General features: G+C 43.6%; 2 protein-coding genes across 2 annotated transcripts; both read right to left on the minus strand.

The window, feature by feature from the left end:
- Positions 1-52: 52 nt before the first annotated feature.
- On the minus strand, positions 53-15840 carry DHX37 (DEAH-box helicase 37). The gene is made up of 27 exons (XM_030460444.1): positions 15692-15840; positions 14808-14977; positions 13768-13880; positions 12746-13073; positions 11955-12103; positions 11598-11690; positions 11002-11098; positions 10512-10625; positions 9719-9820; positions 9160-9274; positions 8732-8827; positions 8411-8487; positions 7554-7692; positions 7203-7279; positions 6396-6628; positions 5827-5938; positions 5137-5243; positions 4585-4773; positions 4340-4464; positions 3920-4036; positions 3659-3831; positions 3203-3317; positions 2976-3113; positions 2526-2620; positions 2007-2080; positions 1042-1139; positions 53-454 (listed from the first exon to the last, which is right to left on the minus strand). Exons 1-27 carry the CDS (start codon positions 15795-15797, stop codon positions 372-374), a joined length of 3435 nt encoding a protein of 1144 aa, XP_030316304.1. The 5' UTR covers positions 15798-15840; the 3' UTR covers positions 53-371.
- Positions 15841-16104: 264 nt separating this feature from the next.
- On the minus strand, positions 16105-22517 carry BRI3BP (BRI3 binding protein). The gene is made up of 3 exons (XM_008493238.2): positions 22311-22517; positions 21313-21415; positions 16105-20657 (listed from the first exon to the last, which is right to left on the minus strand). Exons 1-3 carry the CDS (start codon positions 22497-22499, stop codon positions 20239-20241), a joined length of 711 nt encoding a protein of 236 aa, XP_008491460.2. The 5' UTR covers positions 22500-22517; the 3' UTR covers positions 16105-20238.
- Positions 22518-23576: the final 1059 nt, after the last annotated feature.

The raw sequence follows: 23576 nt of genomic DNA on the forward strand, positions 1-23576 counted from the left end.
AATTTTGCTTATTGCAGCATCCCATACTGAAAACATTTCTCCCAGCCCAACCAAGAGCTATACATATTTATTATAGTTCATACGACTAATATAGTCCAAAGCAAAACTCAGGTAAAAAAATCAGTCTGTTAAATATAATGGATAAAATTATCCAAACATTAATATTACAAGATACCAGCAAACCAGCTTGTAGGTCTTCTAGAACACAAAGGGTGTCCCAGAAAACCAGAGTAACACCTAGTTTGCTTACAAAAAGGTATTACTAATAGTTAGCAAGACCATCTGTGTGTCACTGGAGTTCAAAGGAAACTCAGTCTTTCAAAACATCTTGGAGAAAAGTATAGAGTCCATCAGTGAGAGGGTCAAGCACCTCACAGTGCTACTGGTGGCCACTTCTGGGCTAGCTCATCATGCATAGCTTCAGGGATCCACTGACGATAGGCTGTGAGCAAATCTGGAATAAAAGACAGGAGCCATTAGGTACAGAAGCAGGGACTGGAGTGGTTTTGCTGGAAAGATGAGGTCCTGTGGTGCCAGCTTGCCTGCAGGCTGAGAATAACAACCAATTTTCCATTACTGGGACAGTTGTTGGAGCTTGGACCCCTGTGTGCAGATATGAAAGTATCAAGTGTGGGAGAATTACTGTGAAAGCCACCACTGCATCAATTTACTGCTGCTTCAATAAAGAGCTGTTATAATCTGGTACCCTAATATTGAACAAAATCCATTTTACCTGGAAAAAAAAACCCTCCTGTATCCACTGACAGGACCATCATACTCTAATTTTTCAAAAGCCCAAATAAAATATTTTAACAGAAAAAAAAAAATCTTAGAATACAAATGTTGCTTTCTACATGAAGGGAACTCCAGTTCTTCCTAATAACCAAACACAGAGCATTACTGTTTCTGCTAAGATAACAGCAAACATTTGGAGCTTAATCAAGTGAAATAATCTGTTTCTTAAATTGTAGTTCAGTAGTGTTTGAGGTACTACAAAGCCTGCACTGATATGATTAATAATTATGCAAACAGAACACTTACATTTAGGATTTTTTCTCCACGCAGCCAGTAAAGCATCACGGTTATCACAATTTTCTGCAACCAGAGCCTGCAGGAGGGATTCTGTCCTGGGCTGAAGTCTAAATCAATCCAAAACAAAATGGTGAAGTAAAACAATATCTATTAGTGCAATTTAGCAAAGTGATACAGCACTCAGTTTACCTGAGTTCATACTTTTAAATATAATTTTAAAAGACTAAACAGAGGTAGAAATACATGACCTCTGAACACAGAGACATGTCATGGGCTATGGAGTTGCACAGCACACAGCAAAACAAAAAGGAATCCATGGTTCTCAAGTTAAAATCTGAACTGACTAAAAAAGGAAAATATTTTGTAATTGTGGGGCCCTTTGATAGCAATTTGTAACATCAATCACTTTTACCAGTCTTTCAAAATCCTTGCATCTATCAACACTGTGAAAACTCATAGCAAGATTTTGGGAAACAGGAGAGGGCAAAGAGGGAATGAAATAGAAGCAATTGCTGACAGCATTATGAGGGTCACCAGTCCACAGATGTAATCAAAGCCAGAAGAAAAACATCATCTTTTGGAAGTATGTATTTGAAAACAAAAGGAAAAACAACAACAAAAAAAAGACAGACATTGTCCACGCTGCAAAGAAAATGAAGGGAAGCAACAGTGCTCATCTGAGAGTTTCTTAAATGCCTGAGCAGTTTACTTGTACTGAGCCACCCGCAGAGGTCAGTGTGACCAGCAGGTTCTGTGTGTTCTATGCTGCCCCTCACAATCACACAGTTCTCCTGGGACACAATTTTTCTTGGTAAGAAAACTCGTTTTCCTTTCCCTGCAGGTACAGCCAAGATCACTATCTAGAACGCCCTTCCCAGCATTGATTTTTTTTTTTTTTTTTTTTTTTTTTTTTTAATTTAAAAGGAAGTTAAACGTGTTTGAAGGAGAAGGCAAACCTGTTTTTAACAACTTACTTGGACCATGTCTTCAGCATTATGAGGGGACTGGACAACAGGCACCGGGTGTAAGAACTCAGCTTTTTAATGACCTGTGAGATTTTTTATAAGGAGTATATAATGAACAAGATAAATTAATTGTTCTGTGGACACAATCATCAATTAATTTGGATTATTATAGATGTCCATCCCATATCCTTCATTACCACCCCATCCAGGTCTTCATCCTGGTCTCATCCTGACTGGTTGCTACATGACTCGTTTCTCAGAATGGACAAAAACATAAGCTACAGCTTTTCCTCTTTGCAAAAACAGGAATTAAACTTGGGGCTCTTTTTAACCAAATGCTGACTTTCCTGCTGTTTTGAATTTTAAAGATATCTTCCCCACCCCAACAACTGCCACAAACTCCTCCAGTCACCAGCAAGTTATGAGCAATGGGCACAAACACAACGAAAGCAAGACTCTTCTCCAAAAACTGGGCTGAAAACTTCCTGAGATAACATCAGGGAAGTCCTGCAGCTGGAACACACTCACCTTGCCCTCAAGCAGAAACCTGGCGAAGTATTTGTAGCGATCAATACCTTCTGGGTAATCAACTTCCACAGCAGGGAGCTGCCAACTAACTCGATCTGGAAAGAAAGATGACACTGAGTCTCCTAAAAGCTCAAAGAGGAGGGTACACTTCCAAGGAAGATGTGACAACACAGGTGCTAAAAAACCTGGAGAGGATGGAGATTGCCACCACCCAGCCAGCTTTGCTCCTTCCCTTGGAGAGCATATGGGCATAAAATACCCATGTTAATGGGAAAATGCTAATACTTAAAAATCTAATGGAACTACTCAAACCACTGTTAGGCTCTATTGAGCATCCCAAGCTGAGCTTGACCTTTCTAGTCCCTGACAGCCTTGTTAAAAGCAACATTACAATAACTACAGAGCAGCTGTCAGCCAAAACTACCAAGCCACACTTCCTGAGATACTTACAAAAGACACTTGGCCTGTGACACCGAACCCGGCCTTTTTCAGGGCAGTAAGATGGAGGAGGATTTTCCAGAGGCTTCCCAAAGTGGCAGTATGGTGGCAACAGAGCAGGAATCCACTCAGGTTCAACTGCAGACACACCTTAGGAAGGGAAAACACCTGAATGAGGGATTGCTGCCCAGAGCTGCCACTCGCCAGCAGCCCTGTGAGTACAGCAGAACCAGGCTCACCTTTCATATACAGTTTTGTGGTCTCAACAATTTCTTGATATACCACAAACTCTGGGAGCTCTTTGAAGAGGACTGAGCTTGGATGGATGAACACTGGGTCGTCCAGGAGAGGAGTCTTTAAGAAAACACAGTAGATTGAAGCAGAGTACTGGCAATCCAGTTCCTTGACTGCATCTAATTTCAGTCTCAAATGTACATTTATTTGGTTTCCTTAAGCAACGGAGGTCTTTAATAACCTCATAATTTTCTGCTTCACTTTCTCTAGAGAGATCAAGCACTTTGCAAGATGGACTAATGCTACTTCTTAGCTCTGCTATAGCAATTCCTACATGAGGACTAGAAAAATTACAACACTGGAATCTTAAATTCCGTGATCCAGCCAGAAGCCCAGGCTTTGCACAGCAGTCTCTTTCTGCCACACAGGGAAGCTGGATTCAGTCAATTCAAGCTGTTTACCTTGTAGGCATTTTTCCACTTTTCATCCAGGAGCTCTTCTGCCTGAACCCTGCGGGCAACGTGATCCCCCAGCCCTGCCAGCACAATCTGTCTCAAGTAAGTTGCTTGAGCTTCTGTTGGGGGCTTCATCTTTGGATCAACATAGAGGCCAGCATCAGTGCAGACAGAGTTCACTGCAGGGGTGAAAAGGCGAGTTAAAATTTAATAATTAAAAGAAAAACCCAAAAGGCTGTGACAAACAGCCCCTAAGAAGTCACTCACCTGCTGTTGTCAGCTGTCCCCTCAAGCGCCTGATTTCCAGCATGGCTTTGGCTCGGAGCCCATTTTCCTCACAGAATTTATGGGTACACCCAGCATATTCACAGGCCCCCACTGCTCCTGGAGGTGAACAGTCAAGTGGAGAAAACAACTCAGCCCCCAGACAGTTCTCTTAATTAACCCAAACTGTGGGGCAGAATTGTCGTGGTCGATGTGTGGGTGATCAGTTCCCACTTGCCATTTGCCTGGGACACTGGCCAGGCTGCCCAGAGAACAAACAGCCTTGAAAATAATATTGCTGGACTTGGTCCTATAGCATAAGGATGCTTGGTCCTATAGCATAAGGATGCTTTTGGTGGTGTGAAGCTGGGGGCTCAGGGTGAGGGGAGGAGAAGGCTTTTAAGTGAACAGTGCAGGGAATACCTAGCATCACCATGAGGTCTCCAAGCTTTTTCATCTGCCCCTGCCCAGCCCAGATCCTTTGCATCTGTAAAAGCTTTGCTTTCTTCTCCTTCAGTTTCACAGTCTCTTCCTCACTTACTGCTGGCCTAAAGGAACCAGAAATAACCAGCATAAATTAATACTCTTCTTATGTGCAGAGGGGCCTCAATCCAAGAGAGCAGTGACAAGGTGACACATCCTGTAGTCAGGCTGTCAAGCTCACTCACCTGTCACACTCTTCAAAGAGCTCCCGGACAGTCATTGCAGACACTATGGTAATGGTGTAGGGCAGGCAGTCGTGCTGCCTGCTTAATGCCAACATCTTGGCATAACGGGGAGCTACAGGAAAAGTGGCCATTATCCTGCCCAGGGGACTAATAGGGCAACTCAGCTTTGCTGCCAGCTGCTGCTTCAGCCTGAGGGAGGAAGAGAAAATCCATGTAGTGAACTAACTTTGACATTAGAACAAGTTTGTCTTTCTGGTTTTGGCAGCCCAATTGATTTCATTCGTTTTCTCAGATTTTGTTATGTGCTGAAGGAAAGATTCCTCTTCCTCGTGCAGCTCCCACCCACCATGGGGCACTCCTACCACACTCTTTCCCTACCTAAACACACCTTGGGTCAGCAAAGCAAACACAGGTGAAGTAGAGTTACTTAAAATGATGCCAGCCTATGTACAGTCTCAGATGTGAGATGGAAAAGCAGGCAGGAGGACAACAGTGCCCACTGCCTCGCTAACTGGTGCTAAAACAAAATCTGTGGGGGACCACAGACATTACCTTCCTGTCATAGGGGGTTCCTTCAAGGCACCCAGGGCTATCAGCAATTCCTCAGCTGCTGCAAGGGCTTCTGCTGGAGGTGGTGTTGGGAATGGGAAATTGATGACCTACAGGCACAAAAAAAAAATAAAGCCCCTCAGAACATCAGACTCCCACTGAAAAACTGAGTCTGAACACAGTCAGAAGTCCTGGAAGGGAGTGAAACCCTCACTTCTGGTTACGTATACCAAAGGAAAGCATTTAGGATGTTTGCCAGGAGTGAGAGGAAAGGACATATAATGGGAGGAAATTCTCAGAACAAAAACATAAGGAAACAGGAATACCAGCATCACCCTGAGCTGCCACTGACTGCAGGTACCGCCTAGGGCAGGCTGCTCTAAGATTTAAGTGTTGTTCTTGCTGAAAGGGCTCAAGTATCTCCAAACAAAACCTCTGTTTGGACAGGGTTTTTTTAAACTATTACGAGTACAAGAAAGCTCTTATTACCAGAACAAACAGGTCTGTTAAGCCCTGGTGGAATTCACAGCAGCTTTTGCATTTTGCAGAACTAAAATCAAGTCCCAGGATCCTAATTTCTAACACAAGGCACAGCTTCAGGCAATGAAGATAAAAGACATTTGTGTTTGTTTCTGGATCCTAGAGGCAACCAATTTTGTGAGTGCTGCACTACAAGGATGATCAACACCTCACCTTTTCTATATTTAATGCCTTCATTTGCAGAATCAAGTCTTCTACTGGTCGCTTTGTTATTTCTGGAGCAGAAAATTTCTCAAAGTCCATGAAGACTGCTGAGGAATATAACCTAGAGGACCAGAAAAGCTGCTTAAAGTCTTAAAAGTAATCTTAACTCAAAATACACACACATGAAAAATTGGCAAGGGATTAAAAAAAAAAAAACAAACCACCAACAGTTGTGGGTATTATTTCCATAACAGTGTAATTATTTACATGGCTGGGGCATACTGCCATATTCAGAAAAAGCTGCCTTGGCTTGGAGTGGCATCCATGCTGATGTGGCCACCAAAATAAGAGTTTTCAGTATGAGAAAGGCCCCCGAGAAGCAAAACTCCCAAACACCATCAGTGACAGTTCATGTTCAGCTTAACCTCTCCTATCTGAATGAAGAGCAGACAAACCCCAAATGCTTCAAGCACCAGGAGATCCTTGTGAAAAGGGTGGCAGGATGAGGGAAGCTGTCAAATTCACTTGATGGGCTTTTTGTTTCTCCTACTCCTCTCCACCACAAGCAGGTAGCTAACCTGTAACAGTGCCCTGGTTCCGTCCGGCCAGCCCTTCCTGCCCTCTGGTTAGCTGAAGCCTGAGATATCCAGGTGACTCTGAAAGCTGAAACCCCAGTAATTTTGTCATAGAAACGTTTCTTGACCTTCCCACAGTCAACCACATATTTGATGCCAGGGATGGTAAGGGATGTCTCAGCCACATTGGTGGCTACAACACACAGTCTCGTGCCAGGAGGAGGAGGCCTGAATACCTACAAGAAACAGATGGGTGTGTGAAATGCACAGCCAAGAATGGAAAACAGACAGGCAGTCAACTTGGATGGACTGCAAAGGGATGACAACACATATGGCATTGCAAGTGAAACCCAAGAGACTGAAGACTTAATTCTTTGGCTCCTGCTCTGGAGCTCTCTACCCAGCTCAGTTAACCCTTCAGAAACATCCACAGGGGCTCCAAGTGAAGCAAGCACAGCTGTGGAGTTGTATTTAGACACTTTGCTGCCACCACTGAAGCCCAAGAGGGAATAAAAGAATTTGTATGAACTGCTGGCAGCAAGATCCCAACATGCCCAGTGGCCATGGCTAACTTCAACATGCTGCAGGACTGTTCATCTCTCCCAGCCTGCTGAGCTGCCACCAGGGAGATCCCAACCCAAGCAAGGCTTGCTCCAACCCCATCCCAACTTGCCCACTGGGCCATTCATCTCTGCTCATGGATGGACAGTCCAAGATGGAAATTTTAAGTCACAAAGCACAAGTGACTTCAGACAATGATCACACATATCTAGAAGGATCATTTATTCCTTGTGACAAAACATCCCTCACCTTTGCTTGTTTCTCAGGTGCTAGTAAAGAATAGAGAGGGAGCACATAGAGTGGAAGGGATGAATCTGATTTCTCATCTGTGAAGAAACAAACAAAGATTCTTAAACAGACAACAAATCAACTTCCAGGCTTAGCCCCAACAATGTCTTCATAAACACCACTTGGTTTAAAACCAGCAAAGTATTTGGTACAAAGCTGAAGCTGGAAAATCTTGATAGCTTTTTCATGACACACCAGTTATCATAAAGTTATTTCCAGCTCTCACACCAGTTTAGCAAAGGACCACTAGCCCATGTCACACATTTCACAGGTGACAGGAGAGATAGAATTTTTATTTCCTAAGTGCCAAACCTTCTTCTGAGTCTCCATCTCCTAAATCAAGGTCGATATCAGACCCTGCAATATCATCATCAGTTTCAGCATCTCTGTCTTCATCTCCTTCATCCACTGGTACAACAGAGTAATTGTCCAGATCAATTTTGGGGAGTGTCTAAGAAAGATGGGAAAAAAGACCACAAAGCATTAAGAGAGAAACACAAACAGCACTTTTTATTGCTTTAAAAGCAAAGCTGAGCACTTACTCCAAACACTTGTTGACCTGAGGGTGACAGAGAGTTTTCATTTGTACTTCAGAGCTGAGGTTCAGCATTTGATAAATGTGAGTCAATAACCCAACTATTTTCAGCCACATTTTGTGCCAAGCCAAGCTTCTTCACTTGGAGGAGTAGGAAAGGGCAACATTTCTTTAATTCAGGTCCCTTCAGCTACCAGGACCCAATGTCAGCAGACAGAATATCTGAAACATCAATATCTGCTAGCAAAGTGCATGTAGGACTTGGGCAGAAGCCAAACACCACCCCTCATCACAGATGCATCAGTCCCAATGATAGGTAATGAGCAGTGAGATGATGAGCAGCCCTGAAGCCAGCAAGTCTGGGACTCCTTCCATTACAGTTTTACTGGTCAATACTCAATCAAAACCAATCTCCTGCCCATAATACCCAAGAACACATTTTAGCACTCATAATGCAGCAGTTGGCAGTGTAGGCAATTACTGGACTTGTCAAAGGTGACATGTGTAGACCACAAGGCTTCCTGCAAGTCTTAAAAAAGCCTGGTGAGAAACACAGCCACACAAGAGGACTCTTTTGCAGGGAGGTACCTGCTGCTTCCTGCCTCTTGGAGAAATTCTAGCCAGCACACATTACCATGACTTTCTTCCTCTTCCTTGATTTCTTAAATCTTCTGAGTTCTTCCACTGAGTCTTCTTTGTCATCATCTTCTCCTACAAAACCAGCCAGAGGAATGACTGAATACAGCTGAGCATGTATAACCCACAAACCTTTTCCCCAACCTCAAACCAGCACAAACTTAACAATCAGTGATCAAAATCATCCACAATGACCCCTTTCCTCATCCCTTGTTTTTTAGGTTTTTAAATAAAAGCTCTTATTTTTAAGGTGCAAAGCCAACTTATTTCTCACTGAGATAAATTCCAAGCTTAACAGTCCTTTACTCTGTAGCATTACCTGCAGTGTTGTTTTTTTTGAAAGGAAAGGCTTTCCTTAGCCTTCTACAGAGAGAGTGAACTTCTGCCTGGCCTGTTAAAAACACCAATATCCCACCTGCAAGAGAAGAAATCAAACTCAGCCTCAGTATTTCACTCTGGAAAGCTTCAGATCTTGTTCTTGATAAAAGACAGGCCGAATATACTGTGAAATAACAAGCAGGAACAAAATGTTCCCCTGCATCTGTCTTCTAGAACAAGCATGCTAACACTATGATGTAACTGAAAGGCCATTTCCAGAAGAAAAGCCTTCTAAGTAAAAGGACACACAATACATCATTGCAGTCATTAAACAAAAAAACCCCAAAAATTAACTAAAAGAACAACCCAGAAAACTCTATAGACATGTTAAGCATTCAGAATTTGAGAGGTTCTCTGCAGTGACCTTACCTGGGGGCAACATTCGATGGATTTTACACACCTTTCTGAAGCACTCCCCACTGTAGTCATCCAGGGGAGTTCTCTTGTTAAAATGAACAGTTACAGGGAATTGCCTTGCATCTACCTAGAGAGGAAATACCAAACTTGGTTTGTTTGCTCTTATAACTCCAGCACATTGTGGGAGAACTAGAAAAGCTCAGCCTGCTCAACTCTTGGTTTAGGTAGCCTACAAAACACCAGCCCCATAGAAGTTAACGGTGTTGTCTATCCTGAACACCACAAAACCATAAAGTCAGGTTGAGGCTTTCTGTTCTCCTGAGCTGTAACTGTTTTTCAATGTAATCAGATTCTGCTGGGCCAGTTTTCTGATAAAAGTGGAAAGAAAAACATAAAGTCCCAGAAGAAACAATAGTCTAATCAAAAAAGCTATTTTAAAATTTGTATCTGATACATTTCAGGACCAACTGGACAGACTACAGTGACCCCACTTTTACACTGATTTTATAAAGGAAACCTCACTGTACTCAGCCATTCCATCTGGTGCAGAGCCCAGCAAGGAGAACGATACCTGAAGAACAGGAGGTGTAACAGAAAACAGCCTTTTGTTTTCAGTGAAATCTTCAACACGAAGGGTTGCTGACATGATGATCAGCTTCAGGGGCAGCCCCTTCTGCAGGGACACAAAAAAAGAGTTATGCCATGTCCCAAAGCACATGGCAAGTTAGCCACGCAGCACACAGACCCAGAACCATTAGCAGCACTGAGTACAAGTCTCTGCTCCAAAGCACTCAAAAATCTTAAAGCACTGTGTCAAGTGACAGAGGATACACACAGCTTCAAAAGTAACAGGTCTTAAAAGTACAAAAAAACCCAGGCTGGCAGTCCTGGTGCTGATGACAACCCACCTTTAAACTGCTGCATTTTCCCTCCATCCATAGGTAAAACAAAAGCAGATGCTGAGCACTGCCCAGCATCAGTCAGAGGCAAACACTTCAGGATGCCTCCCCAAAAGTATCTCCTCCCAAGCACAGCTGTTGGCAGCTCGTTCCAGCACAACAAAAAGCCTCTTGCTTTCTAAGAAGCTCCTAATTATAATTACACACATCTTGCAGCACCACCAGTCTAAAATTAATTGGATATTGTCTGACAAGTTATCTGTTGGCATTGATATGTAATAGTCCCCCTTTTGGTAGACTCTGTGCACTTCTTCCATCATACAGAAAGACAAACACATTATCTGAGCATTAATTCATGGTTTCTGTAAGATTTCCATCCATTTCCACATCACAAGATTCCTTCCTAACACAAATCCTCTCCATGTTTAACACCCCCCTCCCCAGCACACCCACTGCTTCTCTCACCTTTTCACGAAGAGGCACGATGCGAGACAAGAGGCCTATCAAGATATCTGTGTACATGCTCCTTTCATGGGCTTCATCAATAATAATGACTTTGTACTTTGAAAGCAGAAAGTCCTGAGAGGAGAGAGTGAATCATGACATGAGGCTTCACCCAAGGCCATCTTTAACTCAAGCCAACCTACACTAACACTGTCTCCCCACCCTCACAGCTGGAGTCTCTCCCACATATTTGAACACAATTTAATGCCTTTACCTTACACGAAGCAGATTAATTCCTGAGTCTCTTCCTTGCTCTCATTTTACACAGCAAGATAACCTAATGCTTAAGGACTTGGGCAGGAATAGAAAGGGTTGAGATTCCATACATCTCTGGTGCTGAAAGAGATTTTGGGTTGGAAAGCTGCCGACAAATCCACACCAAACAACTCTCCTCTCTTTCTAGCTATACAAAATAGTTCCCTTTTTTATAACACTGAGGACACCAACTCACCTTCTGTATTTCTTTCAGCAGCACACCATCTGTCATGAACTTGATTTGTGTTTCATCTGTAACGTTGCCTTCATATCGGATTTGATATGAAACCACTCTGGGAGGAAGGACCAGGGTTGACACAAGAAGAAGCATGGAGAGAAACAGAAAACTCATGTTTAGACCAGGAGGCAGCCTTCAGCCTAACAACATTAAAACAAGACAAGACAAAAAGCACAGCACCCGCTGCCCAGAGCCCATCACACACACAACACTAGAAGATGGGATATACTGCAATGTCACCTTAAATTATTTCACTGTTACAAGATGCCACCTCACAGGGAGGCAAACTAGGACCACTTCTCTCATCCTACCTACACCAAGTTCTCTCTGAAAAGTAACTTAGAACCTTTAGTAGCAACAAATCTGCATGTGTGGTGGGTTTGATTATTTTCAAGATAACTCCAGAAGAATCTATTAATAACTTTCCCACCATTCTTCTGTTCCTCCAGAGATGGAACAAGCAATGCACAAGTCTTGGTTTCAATCTATCACACACACAGAGCATCTCAGCATTACTTTCCTAGCAAGGTCTCAGTTTTTTTTTTCCTCCTCACCTGTGTGACAAGTTCATTTCCTTAGCGACCCGCTGGGACATGGACACAGCAGCCACCCGCCGAGGCTCAGTGATCCCAATAGCACCATTTGAACTGAAGTGGGGAAGGAAAGAAAAGGAGTTGTTTGGCTTTCTGTTAAACGAGAGAAACACTGAGAAGGACGACAACAGCATTTGTGCATGACAGCTCTGAATTAAGTAATTATCACTTAGACAATATATAAAAGCCTGTTCAGCCACTACCAATGCACTGCACTGGTTCAGGTCAGTCATATCAAAGCAAAAGAAAAACACAAGTGATTGAGCTCAACTTGAATTTCTGTCACTACCTTTCTTGCATACAGAGGACAACCCTTACCTGGCATAGCCAGCTTCATAGAGGAACTGTGGCACTTGGGTGGTCTTCCCGCTTCCCGTCTCTCCACAGATGATGACGATGGGATTCTCACTAATGGCTTCCATGATTACTTGCTCTTCAGCAAGTATTGGAAGCTTTAGTCTTGCTTCCTAAATAATACCAAGCACATACTGTTTTGTCTCCTGCTTTGTCTTTGTTTTCCCCAGAACTGAAAACTGTTCCCTACCTCAGATTAGAAACCCCACAAAGAAGAACCCTGCAAGCATCATGCCTCAAAAAGCTCTAAACCAGCTAGAATCACACTGGCATTTCCAAGAACTAGAGTCATCAGAACACCTTCCCAGAAAGCAGCTGGCAAGCCCCTCACTTTAATTTGTGAAACCTCAAGGTCCCTCGAGTTTATAATAAAGCACTTCAAGCAAAAACTCCTTTCACAGCTCTGCCTTGTCTGCTCTCATGCCAGTTTTACCACTTGCACAGAATGCCCCACTTACAGCAATTAGAATAAAACCATGCTGCCCAAGACATAATGGAGAGCTAAAAGTGACTTCACAGTGTTTTCCAGCAAAGAAGCTCATAGCTTCTGCATTTAAAACTAGAGACAAATGATTCTATGCTAAAACAAAACTAGTTTTCCTTCTGCTACATTAGCCAGGTTTAAAGCTCAGTAATGTGTGTGCACAACTTGCCAGAACAAAAAGACATTAAGTGCATGCTGATGACTTCATCTGATGGCAGATACCATCATCTCCAACCCTTTGACAAGCACTTTGCTGCTCAGAGAGCCTCACCTGAATCTCAGGAGTTCTGTCCACTGGAATGAAAACTGCAGGCTTACAAGCTGGTTTGCTGGAGGCTGCCTGGCACACAGGCACACTGGGACCAGCTGGCTGCTGGTTAGCCACTGCCTTCTTCACATTTTCCACTGGCTTTTCAGCAGCATCCAAATCACTGGTCGAGGACTTCTGGATTTCTTGTTTCTGCTCTTCCTTCTCCTCCTCGGAGCTACTGGGTTCTTCCTCAGGCTCTGATTCTGAATCTGAGCTGTGCCTCCTCTTATTTGCACCACTGATGCTACTGATCTTTTCGGGTACCACAGTCCCTGGCTCCTGTATCATCCTAGAATCAAGCAACAACATGAGAGGAATATTTTGGTCACTGTTCTCCAGGACCTCAAGTCAGACATGTCTTCCACACAAACCAGAAAATTTGTATCATCAAAGTCACTGCCTGAACACAAGTTCTACTCAGACAGGGAAAACTGCTAAACCTTGGGTGTCGTGAAGCCTGGAGAAGCCACCCAGAGATGTGAACCCAGTTCTCCATTCTTGGAGGTTTTCACAACTCTGCTATGTAAAACCTTGGCAGATCTGATTGCTGGATTCTCCTCTACATTTATAGATTCATAACATCAAAAGATATATTTGTAGTTAAATTTATTTCAGCTTCTGTGAAAACACAAATCTTGATTAACCCAGAGACTAAGAGCTGCACCACTTGATGTTTTCCAATACAAGAAAGTAAATGTTTATTCCACTAATTTTGTAGTTTAGCATAATTGTAAGAGCAGGTGTATATGGCTGTCACCTGCCTGCTTATGAAAGGGAAGAACAGCCTATTTTAACTAACATCTCCTGGGGAAAACAACTACTATATTATCAGATAAAAATAGAAAATAATTTAACTCCATCCAACCTGTATGCAGTAAGGAGAAAAGAAATAAAAATGAAGCAATAAAAACCAAAGAAGGTTGCAAGTTTTCAACCACAGTGATAAATCAGAATGGTTTTTTTTTTTCCAAGTAATATTTTACCTTTTAGTCTGATACATGCGCTCCCCAATTCCCAGTCTGGAAGTAGTGTAAAGAAGTTTCATTTCTGCCTCAGAAACTTGGACCTCATTCAGCTTGCTCAGCAATTCAGCTCGCTAGTTGGAAAAAACAACCAAAATCAGTGCTTATTTCACTAGGAAACAATTTTAATTTCAAGATTAGCTCCTGAGTTTTAAAAGGTGTGCTTTGGAAAATCTTGTTGTGGAGTTGTAAAGATGTTCCTGCTGCTACATGGTCAGAAAACTTCAGCTCTGAGCCAGAACAGAAATAGAAGAATTGTGGATTTGACATTTCATCTCTTCAGTGCTCACCTGCACCTTTCAAACAACAGCAAAGAGAATGGATTTGAACTAAAATGCTGGGGTGAGGACTGGAGCAATGAAGCCTCCTTATAACTCCCTCACATGGGATGCTGTGCTGGCAGGAGGTCAGACAGCAGCAGGTTTCAACTACCTCCAAAACCAGAGTCCATTTGCCAAAGCCATTATTTAGACACTATAACAAACAGAAATTTTCCCTGGAAAGCTTTTAGAAAGGCAAGACAAGCTGCATTTGCAGGCAGAAAATATACAAGAGCTGGAAATAAGTATTTCAGAAGCACTGGGAGTAGCTGAGTTAGGGGTGCATCAAGTTTCGTATTCTGCAGCAGAACAAAGCTTCTCCCACAAGCTGTAGGAATGCTTTAAAAATATAACATCATTTATTCTGCTACCAATGTACTTCACAACATGGATCTACCTGAGCAGGGTCAAAGAACTGCCAGGAACCAGAACCCAGAACTGGGGTGTTCCCCCAACTCCTGGTGACCCAAACACCCAGCAGAGGGATAGCTAATGCTTGCCCCATCTCTGGTTTTTCATACCAGGAACTCATCACATATCAGGGGGATTGCCAGCATCACCACACAAGGGAAACCTCAACAGCTGCTTATTAATATCAACCTTATCTGTACATTAATAGAAACCTAATTAATCTCTTAACAGGAGTCACAAAGCTGGAGTTACCAGCAAGCAGCACTGTACCTCTTTTTTCTTTTCCTTCTGCTCCAAAACTTTCTGCAGGATTTTCTTCTGTTTCTTGCTCAGTGGTTTTTTCTGTTTTTGCACAACATGAGTTATTTTTTTCTTCTTTGCTTTTTTTCCTGGCAAGACCAGGGCATTGCTTCCATCGATTCCCTTCAGTGTTGCTTCATCTGAAAGCATTTGTTTGATTACTCCCCTGTGCCAGGTGGATTATTTTCAGCACATTCCTCAACATCCAAATCACAAACCATACCCAATTTAGCTATTTTAAACAAACACAACCCCCACCTCTAGCCAAAAAATAAAATCTCACACAATCACTTAGGGCAAAAGACCATGAAACCAGGGACTTGAGAGCCCTTACAGCCATAAGGGTAATTTTCCTTGACCTGTGCAACAACTCAGGAAATATTGGCTTTATAAAATTAAATTCGGGCAGGGTCAGGAGGCAGCCTTGGCCACAGAGCATCTCAGGGTAACCCTGCAGCCTCCCGCTTTTCCATACATAGTTTTTAATACTAAAACCCCATATTACTAAAGTGTGGATAATAAAAACAGTACAAGAAAGGTGGAGGTTTTTTTAAGTAACGTTTCAAGCTGCAAACGTTAAACAAAATATTTAAAATAACTGCTTTAACACAGCCTGCCTTAAGTGCAGCAACTGCTTTAACAGAGTTGCTGATGCCAAAAGCCCGTAAGATGCTTCCAAATACCCAATTTCACGCTTCCAGGGGAGGTACCAGAAGAACACGGTACCGACACGATACCACCGTGTCTCGGCACCTCTCCGCTCCCTATCCCGCAGTCACCCATCCCCGTTAGCCCCAGCGAACCCAACCCCTGGGAAGAGCCGAACCCGCTGGACCCCGCGGGTCCCGCCGCACCTCCCAGCTCCAGCGGCAGCTCCAGGGGTTCGGCGGCTGGCGGGCCCTGGGCGGTGCCGGGCTGTAATCGAGCTTTCCAGTTGTGCCGGCGGCGGTTCCGACCCATAGCGGCGGCGAAACCGGACCGGACCGGATGCACGTGCACCTCCCGGCAGCCGCCAGTTCCGGGGCACCCGCGGTCTCGCGAGAAAGAGCGGAGCGCGCGCAGGCGCGGGGCGGTGGTTCCGTAAATCTCGGCATGGGTCGAACCGGACTCGAACGGTACCGGCCCAGCCGAGCTTCCATCCGCCTCTCCCCGTTACCTCCCGTTAGGAGCCGCCCCATCCCCGGCACGCCCTGGCATCCCCCGGTACCCGCGGGCATCCCTCGGTACCCCCTGGTATCCCCCGTCCCGGTACAGACACTGCTCGGAGTAAAGTTTGAGTAAACATTTATTGTAGCTTTGTCACAATACCATAGTTGAGTTGTGAAATTGGTCTACAAATACTTAACTACGTAGCACACTGCTTGGGTGGTCAGATAAGTAATAAATAAAGGCATGTAGAGCTCCGTAAAAAATAAGTCTTGATATATCTGTAACTACTTCACGCTACTATCAGCAGAATCGAGTATTTCCCTAGGGGTCATATCTCAAAAGTACACAGACAGCATCTGCAGACCGAGTTGTTTCGTTTTGTTTTTTGCTTTTTTTTACATAAACACAGAAATTGTACAAACTGAAACACGATCATCTGAAACCTGATGTACAAAACAGGAGTGGGATCACTAACAGCAGTGCCACCACAGCAAATGCCATTTCTGATTAAAAGGAACAGATCAACCATTACATGTGCTGCCACCACAGCTCCATGGAATTACCCAAAAGTTTAAAACACATGCGAATACAAAGAAACTTTTGATTTTTTTTCCAACCCCAGACAAAGAGAACTTATGGTCATTTACATCATTAGCTGCCAAATACGGATCAGTACGGGAGGCAAATCACACTTGGAAACTTCTACACCACCAAAGAGCTAAGGTTGATAAGGTTCTAATTTCCACACTAACGATGCAACAAGTCTTTACAAGCAGGCCACGATGTGCAGGACACACTATTGAGTACAGCACTGAGTTACACCAGGGTCTACACGTTGCACTCTGACACCCAATGCCACTTTTGGAAGCGTTACATTCCGAGGACAGGTCGGATATCTACAGGCGAGCTGTGCACTTCAAAAGAAATTGCTACCCACGTTTGTTTTGCAAAAAAAAAAAAAAAAAAAAGTAAAAAAAAATGTGAGTGTTTTGAAAATACTACAGTGGTTTCAAATATTACTTCTAAAAGTATGAAGTTTAAAACACTTAAAGACCTCAGCGGAATTCCTGATGCGAGACAGCCTAAGCCCATCCAAAATGGTTACACCAGCTGGTGATGCTCCTTCACAAGAAGGTCACAGAGCAGGAGCTGTCCCAGCAGAGCAGCCTTTGGTGTGGAGGGGACAGAAGGACACGTTCCCCACCCTACAGGCAGCTCACACCAGGCTGGACACTGAGGGAGTGGTGTACACCAACACTGCCACCCACCTTCCATCCAGCTGTGCCGTGTTAGGGTGCCAGGCCAGGAGCTGCCAGAGCTGGGGATCATTCCCATTTCTGCCACCAACTCAGGGACATCTGTGCCTCAATTTATCCCTGTGTGACCAGGAGACACCCACACATCTCTGCTCCTGCCGAGGGCAATACAAAAGCAGTGCAACCACTGTCATTGAAATGAGGTCTAAAAATCTGAGCAAAAACCTCCATGGATGAACTAGATGTCTTGGCATGGAAAAGAGTTGTAAAAGGTATTTACAAAAGTTGAAAGAGGTTAAGTACAATACCACATTCATGTCCCCAAAGCGCTTTCACTACAGTGCATGTTTAAAAATACAGAGCATTTTTAAAGTTTATATATATATATATATATATATATTTTCAAGATTAGGTTGTGCCTTTAAAAAAAATCATTACTTCTGAATTTGACTAACATGAAAACTGAGCGCTGGGAAAAATACTGATTAAAAATATCCAATTTTATATATACCACTTTTCACATAACATTTTGCTATACATGGGATGCAAGTAAATACAAAAATACTTTTTTTCCAAGCAGCAGGGTGATCAAAATCGAGAGTATCAATATAGGAGGGCTGATTTTACAAAACTAGGATAAATTGGTATAGTGAGACTGGGAGAAACTATAATCCAACTTAACTTTTATCTAGGATCCGAAAAGAAATCTTTATCATATACAACTCTTAATATATATAACAATTCAGTACTTTTAACTTCAACGTTAAATATGGATTACATAAAATACAATCTATGCAAAACTAACTCATGCACATGGTCCTGCTGGAGTCGCTGACACGAGCAAGGTTTGCAGGCTTTGGTCCTCAGGCCTCAGCAAAACACACAGACCTGACAAGCTTTGCTAATCAATTCCTAATTTCTAGGTCTGTGTCTCAGCCCAGCCCTCTGTGCACATATGAATTTGCAAGGAAGACTCTGTAATACTGTGGAAAATGAGCTGCAAAAAGGAATGTGCTGTCATTTACATTTTCAGCTTCACAAAGCGACTATTTGTTGCCATAGTACTTATCTGTTAATGGAAAAGATTTGAAGTTATGGAAAGCAGTTACTCTGCAACTCTAAATGTGTATTTCTTGAAAAAAATGGGGGCGGGCAGATTACATAAAAATTAAAATGGATTACAACAGTGCCAAGTGCATATGAACTTCAACCGTGTTGAACTGAAGTGATCACCATTAGGAGTAAAGGCCATCAACATGGATTTAAAATAACCCCTCATGTAAATGTCACACAGACCAGAAGTTAGGCAAGTAACACACGTTTTAAGAAGAGTAAATTCACCCCACAGTTACATTCATTAAGTGCCACATCCCACAGAAGCTGGGGAGGAAACAAGAAGCTGAAGACCCAGCACCAAGCTGTGCTCAGCTGGCCGGGCCCACCGGATCCGGCACTCGCCAGTGAAGCGACAGCACGTGGGTCACCTCCTCTTTGTTCCCTTCCTTTTTAGCCAGTCCCTATCACAGACCCAATTTCTGTTGCATTTTCTGTTTTCCTTGATTTGTTTGTTTTGGCATTATGGAATATGCAGTTCCTCAGCTGTGGTCCATTTTACCTCTCAAGGTACTGAACTGTGCTCATTGCTACGGGTTTAGGTCCTTCCCCTCCTGTCCCCGTGTAGCTGCTCTGGGTTGTGCAGCTTAAACCACATCTTGGGCTTTCTTCCCTGAGGTTACCTTTGTTTCAATGCATTTCAGCACTCCTTACAAAGCCAGTGCTAGTCTGCCAGCCCAGTTAATTCTAAGGTTACAAAAACATAGAACCCCTCAAAACAAAACTGCTTCAAAGTTCCTGCATCACTCTGAAATACAAGTGTTTAATGCACCCTTCTCATAAGGTGACTCACTTTCCCCAAAACCCAACAGAGTGAGGGCACAGACTTCAAGCAAAAAGCTCCTATAAAACTATTACAATTAAAAAAAAAAAAATCCAGATCTTCCTGAAGATAATTTATTGCTGCTTATTGGTCCTGAGAAAGCTTTAAGCAACAATACATTTGCAAGAGTTTTAACTGTTGCCTTTTTTGAGAAAGTACGTGGGTCCCAAGATAAAAAAAAAATTAAAAAAAAAATCACATTTTGTTCTATGCACTTATGCTTGGAAGATGCTTCACTGTGAAGATCAAATATGAATTACAATCTGCCATGCAACATCTCTTTCCTTTGTGTCAACTTGTTAGAACAGACTTCAGAAACTAAATTAAAATTCTAGAGAATGAAATGCAATGAAATAATGCCACACGTGGCCTTCTCAATTCCTCATGTTGGACTGGCATGTAAGGACTTCAAACATTAGGAAATCTTCCTTCTCTCCTACTCCCCACCTCCTATTAAAAGCTATGGTGTGAGGTTTTTTGGCCTGGATACCAGAAAATTCCTCATCTGATACTCTGTGAAAGGCAACTTCAAGGCAATGAAATATGCCAACAATAAAACAAAAAACATTCACAACTCTCAAAAAAAAAAAAGAAAAAGTGGACCCACAGCAGTTACTTCTCAATGGAAGTGTTTGGTAGCTTGAGATTTTTTTTTTTTCTTTTTAACTTTTAAGTGTCAAATTTGCATATGTTTAGCTCAATCTCAATATTTGAAAGACTACTCCATTTGCTTTTATAAAAACTTTAAAAAAGATGTCTTTAAATGCTTGTAAAAGTAACCATTTATCTACCGAGAAAACTCTAGTACTGGATAAAACTCTCTGAATATACAGCTGATTTTTTTTTTTTTTGTAACTTTTTTGTTTTTTGTCTGTTTTTCCTACAAGTATAATGGCTGAGTGTATAACCTAGATAAACCTAGTCTCACACATGATGAAAAGTTCTAACTTTGCACACTTTTTACCGTGTGATGCTTTGTTGCTTTGTAACTTCGACCGCGACGGCGCGTGGGAGTTTCCTCGAGCTGGTGGGTGTACAGGGGTTGTCTCTGGGGGTTGTTTCACTGCTCACTGCCTCTGTCCAGGTTTTCAATCACCCTGGAGAGACGAATGTTCAGCAGTCTGATCTGACTGTCGAGGTGATCCATCTTCTCCTCAAGGCTGCTGTTGCTGTTTCTTCTCCAGTAAAACCCAACTGGCCCTGTCATGAAGTAGACTGCCACGACAAAGCAGAGAGGCAGGACTGCATGCTCTGGGTCACCTTCATACTTCTGGAGGATGTACACACAGGAGAGAGTGAAAAGGGCAACCCTTGCAATCCAGAAAAAACGACCAAACAGCATGTGCAGGAGATAGAAGAAGAATCCAAGGAAGAGAGATAAAAACCAATAGGCAAGTAAAATGGCACCGATCAGCAGAAGGGCACGGGTTGGGTTGTTGGCAATTGCTGCTGGGCTGAAATAATGAGTCAAGTTGGAGGCTGGAAAACAAAAAACAAAACAAAACAAAACAAACACACAAAAAAAGGGGAAAATTTATGGGATACTGATGAGCACGTGGCAAAGGGATAAAGGTAAAAACACAATCACATCTCCAAAGGGTCACGCAGCGGAGTCGTGCCCGTGATTTCTAAAATAAGAGGTAGATTTGGCTCATCCATTTCTAGATGGATCTTTCTCAAATTGCTGGCTCAGCCCCAATGATGCAACTGAATTAATCCCTTTGAAACAGAGGTGCTAAAAGTTATTTAAAGACAAACTACTGCAGGGCCTAAGGTCGAAGTTCATACTGAGGCTAAAGATCCTGCTTTGTTCACGTTTTATTCTCAAGGTTCTCAAGTGCACTTTTCCTTCTTCTAGCCCTCCTGTATCTCCCTGCACCACTCTTGGCCATGTGAATCCAGTTAAGAATGATACCAAGAAACAAACCATGACTTGTAATAGATTTTACAGATACCCTGCAGATATGTACACAGAAACAGAATGGCAAGTTTTACTCTTGGCTGAAGGTAGCAAAAATCAAAGCCATGTGAAGTGATAAAGGTACAGGAGGTTTAATGCAGTGTGATAAAATGTAACTCTTACCACACTGACACAGACTGATACAGCTCAAGAGTTAACAGGCAACACACTTACCATCAATTCCAAGAACATCTAACAAATCAGTCCATATTCTCCAGAATGTGTCCATTAATACATCCACCCCATTCACAAACCTCTCTGTCAACCTTGAGAAAAACTGAGAAATAAAATTGAAAATTAAAAAAAAAAATAAAATCCTCAAGACTTTAAACACACTTTGAGACTTACTAGTCATGACTAGAATTATGATTTATGAAACCAGGGTTGAAGATAATTTTTAAGTCCTCAAGGGGAAAAAATACAACTCTAAATATTTTTTTATCTTTGAATCACAGCTTTACTTACAACAATTGCCCTTGTCCTGGCTACTTTGGGATTTAAATTTATATGTTAATAGGATGCAAAAAATGCACTTTATTGTCCTGAAGTTTACAGAATCACTATTACTAGCAGTGGACAGTGCTAAAGCAACCCAGAGAATTACAGTTTTATCGAGCAACTGAAAGTCGTTCCCAAATGTCTTAAATGTATTTACAGATCAATTTATCAGTATTTGTTATTCCTTTCTCCTGGCTGAGGAGGGAAAGGAGCAGAGGAATGTATAGCTCTGTCTGCCTCCCATGCCTTATTCCCCACAAGTTCATTTGTGGCCCCGCAAAGCCAGGATGCTCTACTGATGCAGACAGACAATATTTCATTTAGAGGGTTCCTCACAGACACAAGTCTGCCCTAATCGCTTCCCCCACCCCAAATTGCCTTCATTTAGAGTTGTGGCTTTTTTTTTCTTTTTAATTAATGTTTTTGCAGTCAAGCCTCCGCTCCCGGTTTTTTTTTTTTTGGGTTTTTTTTTTTTTTCCTCCCAAAGCCCTTCCCCCCTGCATCCCGAGTCGGGCTCGCAGAGGAGACGAGGCCTCCGGTCTTAAGGGCGCTCAAACCCGGTATGTTCCCCTCGGAACCGCGCTCGGTCAACCCGGGAGAGCATCGGCGCGGAGGAGCGAGGGCGCCAAGGGGGGAAAGGAAACGCCAAGCGGGTGGCAAGCAAGGCTCCTTACCTTCTGCAGGGCCCGCACATTATCCTCCCCGAAGAGGCCGCTGACGCCTTGATAGATACCGCTGGCAGCCCGGCGGAGGCTGTTCTGTTTCTCGGCTCCGCGGCTCCGCGCTGCCCAAGCCGCGGGTCCCGCCGTGCCCCCCAGCAGCAGGGCGAGCAGCACCAGGGCCGGCAGCCGCTCCGCCGCCATGGCCGCTGCCGCCGCGATTGTGGCGCCGCCTGGTGGCCGCACAGGCAACGACAACGACATTGCGGGGGGGGGAGGGCGGTGCTGGGGGGTGGGCGGTGCGCTCTCCGAGCGCACCGCCCCCCCCCCCCGCATCGCCCTCTCCCTCCCCCCTTATTTAGGTTGATAACCCCTTTTAGCGAAGTTTCTCCTAATCCAGAAGTTTCCCTTCTCCAGGGAGAAGAGATCGATCACCCCTCGCTACCCTTCAGGTACCCTTCCCGCAGCTTCCTCGTCCTCAACCCCAGATCCCTGTTGCCCCCCAGCCCCCTGTCAGATTTGTCCTCCAGACTCTTCCTTGCCTTCCTCTGGACTCGCTCCAGCACCTTCTTGGAGCGAGGAACCCAAAACTGAGCGCAGCGTTCGAGGTGCGTTGGGCACCGCCTTGCCTGCGCGGGTATCACCGAGGAGATTCCCAATTGTGATCCCCAAAATATATAAATCAAACGCTAAAAATCGATGTCTTTTCCCTATGTTGTCAACTTGCAATCAAAAGATTCGGAAGGAGCCCCTTGTGGCCTTTGTCTCTCAGGAACTCTGACTCAGAATTGCAGCACCTTTCACGCTGTGGCTCTTCCGACGGGTTTTATGTTGATTTTTCCTGACTAACCAAGCTAACAAAATGCCAGCTGGGAAACAGAAATTAGACAATGTTATCAGCTCCTACTGGGTGGTGAAACCCAGCCAGGATGTTCACACCAAGAATCCCCAAGAGATGGAGAAGCACTTTACTGCCTCCAAGCACCTTCCAGTTCCTTGTTAATTGACAGGATCCTGACTGGACAAGATGGGAACACCACGACGTCAATATAAAATCAGATCCATAGGTTTGTTGTGTAGATTCTGCAACAAACGCTGATGTAAGCTGAGGCAGAAAGTGTTTGCTGAACTGCCCAAAAGCATCTTCAAGGCACAAGGGGATTCCAACACCCTCCCCTGAGCTTTTCCCTGTGCTCTGGGAGGTGCAGGCAGCCCATGTCCTTGACTGGACACCATTCAGGATCTGCTTTGAAAATTACATGGGAAGCTCTGCCCCTTCCT

The sequence above is a fragment of the Calypte anna genome, chromosome 15, assembly GCF_003957555.1.
Source record: "Calypte anna isolate BGI_N300 chromosome 15, bCalAnn1_v1.p, whole genome shotgun sequence".
Lineage (NCBI taxonomy): Eukaryota > Metazoa > Chordata > Aves > Apodiformes > Trochilidae > Calypte > Calypte anna.